The following is a 6,016-nucleotide window of genomic DNA, read 5'->3' as shown; positions in this document are numbered from 1 at the left end:
TTACTACATGGCCACTCTGGAGGTCCAGATGTTTCTCAGTTATACCACTTGGAGTTTTATCAACTAAATACTCATTTAGGTTTAAAAGCATACTGTCTTAGTTATCTATTGCTGCTATAACAGAAATACCACAAGTGGTTGGCTTTAACGAACAGAAATTTATTTTCTCACAGTTTAGGAGGCTAGAAGTCTGAATTCAGGACACCGGCTCTAGGGGAAGGCTTTCTCTCTCTGGCAGCTCTGGAAGAAGGTCCTTGTCTCTTTTCAGCTTCTCTTTCTTGGTTCCCTGGAGATCTCATGTGGCATGGCATCTGTGCTTCCTTACCTCCTTGCTGGCTTAATCTGCTGTTTTTATATCTCAGAAGAGGTTGATTTAAGACACATCCTACGCTAATACTGCTTCATTAACATAACAAAGAAAACCCATTCCTGAATGGGATTATAACCAAGGCATAGGGGTTAGGATTTACAATGCATATATTTTGGGGACATAGTTCAAACACATACTTTAAAAAATACACAGATGTGACTGTGAAGATTATGGGACTAAAGTTGTTTCCAATAAGTAGGAATTTGTTCCTTCCGATTACTTTTCTCCCAGAATTTACCTGATGTGAGCCCCACTAAGGAAATCAGTGTTTTAATTGAGAAGGAGAAAGAGGGTAGGTAATTTTAGGTAACATGGCATTCTGAGAGTAGGGCAGGCAGTTCCTCAACAAGGCATTTGTTGCCAGAAGCTAAGAAAGGGAAGTGTGAAGATACAGAAAATAAATGTTCCCTACTGCAAAATGTTTTCTGGGATTAATGCTAAACTCAGGAAAAGAGAAAACTCTTCCTCCTCCTCCCAGTGTATATGGGCCCTCACTCTAGGACCCAGAGCACATGTGTTAGCTACAGTTGGTACTACAGAATTCAGTTACCAAGTGGGTAGCACGTGAATCAAGCCTTCATCAAAGCATTGTTTAGACCGTACAGTGCAATCTAGGCTCCTAATAGTTGTCTTAAATAAACCATTGCAACGTGAGGTACAGAAGTCGGAGTTCTGTTCTGTAAACGGTAAAAGTTTCTTTGATGGCAAATGTGGTTATCTGTAACACTTGTTTGCATATGTTGGGGTAACAAGGTTCCCGCCTCAGATGCCTTACCTGCCCTGCCTTGGCATTTTCACAGACAAAAGCTTCATAGAATCTGGGGAACTCTGGAGCGTTGTCGTTCACATCTAAGACTTTGATTGTGACAGCAACACTTCCAACCTGGGAGGGATTTTCTAAAGAGAGCACCAGGAAAATCAGAGTGAGGGCTCAGTAATGCAGGCAGAGCAGCTTTTTGCAGAAAGTAGGTTATTTTTTTACCAGTGAGTCTGGTTGTCTTTAAAAGAATGGCTGACTTACACAGAAGTGGTAACACAGCAGAAAATGCATATGTTCCCTTTCAGAGCGTGGCCTGAACATAAGAAGTTGGTATAGCGATGAGGCTATGTTGGAGAGTGTGTGTGACATCAGGAGTCTGAGGGGAAGGGTGAGACTTGAGGAGGGGCAAGCATCAAAAAATGAATCTTAAAAGAGATTTTGAATCTCTCACTTGGCTCATACTTCAGGTTCTGGAATTAAAGGCTGTATTCTGGGCTTTCAGACAGCCCATTTGTAATCTGATGCTTATACTGTGCAGCACTGCTTGTCTTTATTGCTGGGAAATAATCAGTTCTTCTTTGAATTATATTTCAGAAGGCTTCAAGTTAGTCACTGGAATACAGATAACACTGCACATTTATTTCTGCTCGGGGACTAACGGATATTACAGGATCCAACACACACCACCTCCCTATCTTTGGCTGGGGCCAGAGAAGTGACTCCTAGTCACTCAGGGGGAAACGTGTCTTTTTGGTACATGTCTTTTGCTTGGCACTACCACACGAAGACAGTTTCACAGCCCGGGCAGTGCCCCTCCTGTCTTTTTCTGGTGTGGTCACCACTTCCAGAAGACAAAATAGAAATTTCAAAACATATAAACTGTTCTTAGTAAATAATTTTACTAGTTCCCAGAATGCCTTGTTTTTCTGGTTCATTTTTTCTTTCTTTCTCAAAAATATCTATGCTGCATTTTCCCCTAAATACTTCTGCTTAGTTGCCAGAAAGTGCCAACATAATTAAAATGTTTTTTTTTTTTCTCATTATAACAGAAGGAACATAGAAGGAACATTGGAAATTCCAGAGAAACATAAATGAACAAATATGATCCATAACCCTACCACCAGAGATAAACATTGTATGGTATATGTAACATTATATATGTGTCCAAAAAATGTGGAGATACATACATGCAGTAAGCAAAATAAAACGTTGGATTTAGCACTTTAATATATTAGGGTAAGATTATCCTGTGTTGTTGAATATACTTTGTAAGCATGGTGTTATATGGCTGTACTATAACTTAATTTCTGTTATTGAACGTTTAGGTAATTCCCATTTCCCCCTCCATATTTAAATAACAGTGCAGTGAACATTTTGGTATATAAATCTTTGTTGGTACCTATAACTATTTCTTTAAGAAAATTGCCAGAATTATTGAAAAAAAGTATATGAATATTTTGGAGAATCTTAATACAAATTGCCAAATTGCTCTCTTGAATGGCTGAGCCTAGTAATTCATCTGTCAAGAGGTCAGTACGTCTACCATTTCCTGTACTGGTACTATCACTAGGTATTATGAAAAAATTAGAGCTAAATTTAATTTGATTTTTGTTAATTTTCCATTTCATTTATAAGTTTGTTATGTTAATAAATCTGCCTTTTACTGTAAAATGTCTCAGTTTCTCATTTGCATGACTGTGTGTATATATGTGTGTAGTAAGGATGATATGGTATAAATGCTTCCTTTCATCCAGTAATAATATTGTTACACTGTTTATGCATTACCAATCTTATTGATGCCTCTTCGACTTCTCAGGAATCCTCCCTTTTCCTCATAGAAAAGTCTAGCTCCTTGGGTTAAGGATGCTGTATTTTACTACTTTTCTATGTTTTGTTTTTATCTCTAGCACAGGACTATAGGAGATGCTCAGTAAGTATTTGAACTGAATGCGTTCACTTACTTGCATAAACCATGATTTTTGTTTCCTTCATTAAAGAATGTAATTATTGATCCAACAAGTTTTAGAGATATTCAGTTCCAACAACATTTACATTTTGTCACTGTATGGAGCCCAGAGTATTGTGTTGCTTACTCATTTCCATAGCGAGGACAGTGATGTTATGCCATGAAAATTCTTCCCGGTCAAGGGGTCTTGCAGTCATTAGGGCACCTGTTGTAATGTCAACATAGAAGAATCTCCCAGGGTCACTGCTTCTGTCAATGGAGTATCTGCAAAAACATGGATTAAATAACATTGTTTGCATTTGGATGAACATACTACAGCGTACCATGTCAGAGAAATGAGTGCACACCATGTGAAAACATGGATCAACCAGTCCTGAGTTGTGGACCCTTGGAAGACTGCATTTGCTGTTTGATCATGTCCAAAAAACAATATACAGGCAGTACCTGGGTTATGAACTTCGGACTTATGGACAGCTTGTACTTGCCCCTTAATGTTATGTAAATTTGCCCTTTCTTTGAAACAACTGAAGCAACGCCTACTCGCAACAAAGTCTTCATCACAATCACCTTCACTTGCTGCACATGCAGCTTTTAAATAATTGAAAAGGCTTTAAACCTTTTCTTGCACTAAAGTAAGGCTAAATAAAAATAGTATGCACCTGTTCTGACTTACCTACAAATTCAATCTAAAGGTACAGTTAGGAACAGATCTCATTCGTAACCCGGGAGCTGCCTAAATGAAATAAAACAGTGCTAAAAACCTTAGTGCAGTTTTAAGCTACTTAAAGACCAGTTTAAGCTATTTAAAGCTTAAGACTGTACTTTGATCAAAAGGGATTTTATTCAAATGAATTCTGAAATGCTACATTGGAACTGGAAAAGGTGTAGTTCAGTGGTTCCCACCACTACCAGTTGCCTCGAATCCATCCTGACCAGGCTTCAACCAGTTATTTTTGGTTCCATACACAAGAATCACCTGGGGAGCTTGTTAAAATGTAGATTCTGATTCAGTATATCTGGAGGTGGAAAGTCAAATTCTGAGCAGGAGGTCGAACTGAAAATAACTGGTTAGAAGCCCTGATTCTGACTCATGGCCACCCACTGTGTTTCACAGTAGAACTGTGCTTCGTAGGGTTTTCATGGCTGTGATCTTTTTGAAGTAGATCATCTGGCCTTTCTTCCGAGGTGCCTCAGAGTGGATTTAAACCTTTAGGTTAGTAGCTAAGCGCTTAACCATTTGCACCCTCCAGGGACTCTAATTTCTTAAATAGAATACCTTTTTGGGGAGGAAAAGTTACCATCATCACCTGTTCAGAACGAATGGTTAGGTTAGCATCAGGCTCTTTGTCAGCATGCTAATGACTGACCTCCTGGCAAATACAATGATGGTATCTACCAGCTGGAGAGTCCTTAGGTATAGAAATGCTTTTAGCAGAATGGATCAGGTCTGTCTAGGTTGTTTATTGTAAATAAGCCTGGAGTTTATGAATTTATGGAATACAGCTTGCTGGAAAGTATCATATAAGCTCTGTAATTAATGGTGTATAAAAAGGAGATATTCTATAACCAAAATGGTACCTTCTGTTCAGGCAATGTACTTCGTAAACTGCTTACACCTTTCATGTTCAGTCTGGACCAGTGTGCATCCTGATGCATGAAGAGAAGGATATTTTACAGGTACCTGCACCTGACGGTTTCAGAACTCTCCAAGGAAGAATGCTTAGCCCATATTTTGCTGCTGTTTGTATCATTTGAGTCATCAGTAAACTTGGTACGGGTAAGATCTATAATTCCTGTTGAATTCTGATTTGGCAATCCGACCCTTTGTGTTATCTCACCTGCTTCTCATCTTTAGGGATTCAGTGAGCATGGAGGGAGGCTCAGGCATCTGAATGTTTAAACCTTCCATAAGGGATTCTAATACTTAGCCATGAGTGAGAACCATTGTTGAGAACCTTGTGTAGTCTTTGGTAATGGCTAGTAATCATGATCACTGCCATTTGTTGACTACTACACACTTTACTATGTACTTGATACTTAGATGCTTAAATTCTTAAACAGTGTCTCTGGGAGGGAAGTGTTATCCCAATTAACAGATAAGGAAACTGAGGCTTAGAGAAGTTAAGTAACTTCCATAAACTGACACAGCTAGTAATTTGAAGAGGTAAGATTTGAAGCCACATCTAATTCCAAAAGTTTATAAACTTAACTACTGTGCTGTCAGAAATTGTTTAGGGACCACAGGATACATTAGGTTCAAAGTTCTATTTTAAAGCAGTCAGCAATTACAGTCTATATCTTAAAGTTGTTTAAACTTGGAAACTGTCATTATGGTGGTAGTAAGCAGTTTCTTTAGTGCATTGTTTTCCAAACTTCAGGTTAGTGGGTCATGAACTCAATATAGTGGGTCATGACTAGTTTTGAAAAATAAACTAGAATAAATTAAGGGTGAATATTGATTTAAAATTTTTGTTTCAAATACGTATACCCATTGCCATCGAGTCAATTCCAACTCATAGTGACCGTGTATGACAGAGTAGAACTGCCCCGTAGGGTTTCCTAGGTTGTAATCATTACAGAAGCAGACTGCCACATCTTTCTCCCATGGAGCAGCTGGTAGGTTTGAACTGCCGACCTTTCGATTAGCAGCTGAGGGCTTAACCAGTGTGCCACCAGGGCTCCTTTCAAATATAGAAATACGTATATACAGTGTGTGCATACATATGCACATATTCTGAAAGTGAAGAAGACTTAAAGTACTTTTTGACGAAGATCAGTGACTACAGCCTTCAGTATGGATTATACCTCAACATAAAGAAAACAAAAATCCTCACGACTGGACCAATAAGCAACATCATGATAAATGCAGAAAATATTGACACTGTCAAGGATTTCATTTTACTTGGATCCACAGTCAACA

At 38.6% G+C, this 6,016-nt stretch overlaps 1 protein-coding gene across 1 annotated transcript in view; it reads right to left on the bottom strand.

The window, feature by feature from the left end:
- The window catches only part of CDH20 (cadherin 20), a 69,100-nt gene that overhangs the window by 15,912 nt on the left and 47,172 nt on the right, over positions 1 to 6,016 (bottom strand). Inside the window, exons 6-7 of the mRNA XM_023733943.1 lie at positions 3,224 to 3,360; positions 1,146 to 1,267 (exon numbers count right to left, since the gene is read on the bottom strand). Of these exons, the coding sequence (XP_023589711.1) occupies positions 1,146 to 1,267; positions 3,224 to 3,360 (259 nt within the window). The remainder of the gene's footprint in view (positions 1 to 1,145; positions 1,268 to 3,223; positions 3,361 to 6,016) is intronic.

Source organism: Trichechus manatus, unplaced genomic scaffold (assembly GCF_000243295.1).
Source record: "Trichechus manatus latirostris isolate Lorelei unplaced genomic scaffold, TriManLat1.0 scaffold00063, whole genome shotgun sequence".
NCBI classification, from domain to species: Eukaryota; Metazoa; Chordata; class Mammalia; order Sirenia; family Trichechidae; genus Trichechus; species Trichechus manatus.
The sequence above is the reverse complement of the archived record's forward strand: the minus strand, read 5'-3'. Positions and strand labels throughout refer to the sequence as shown.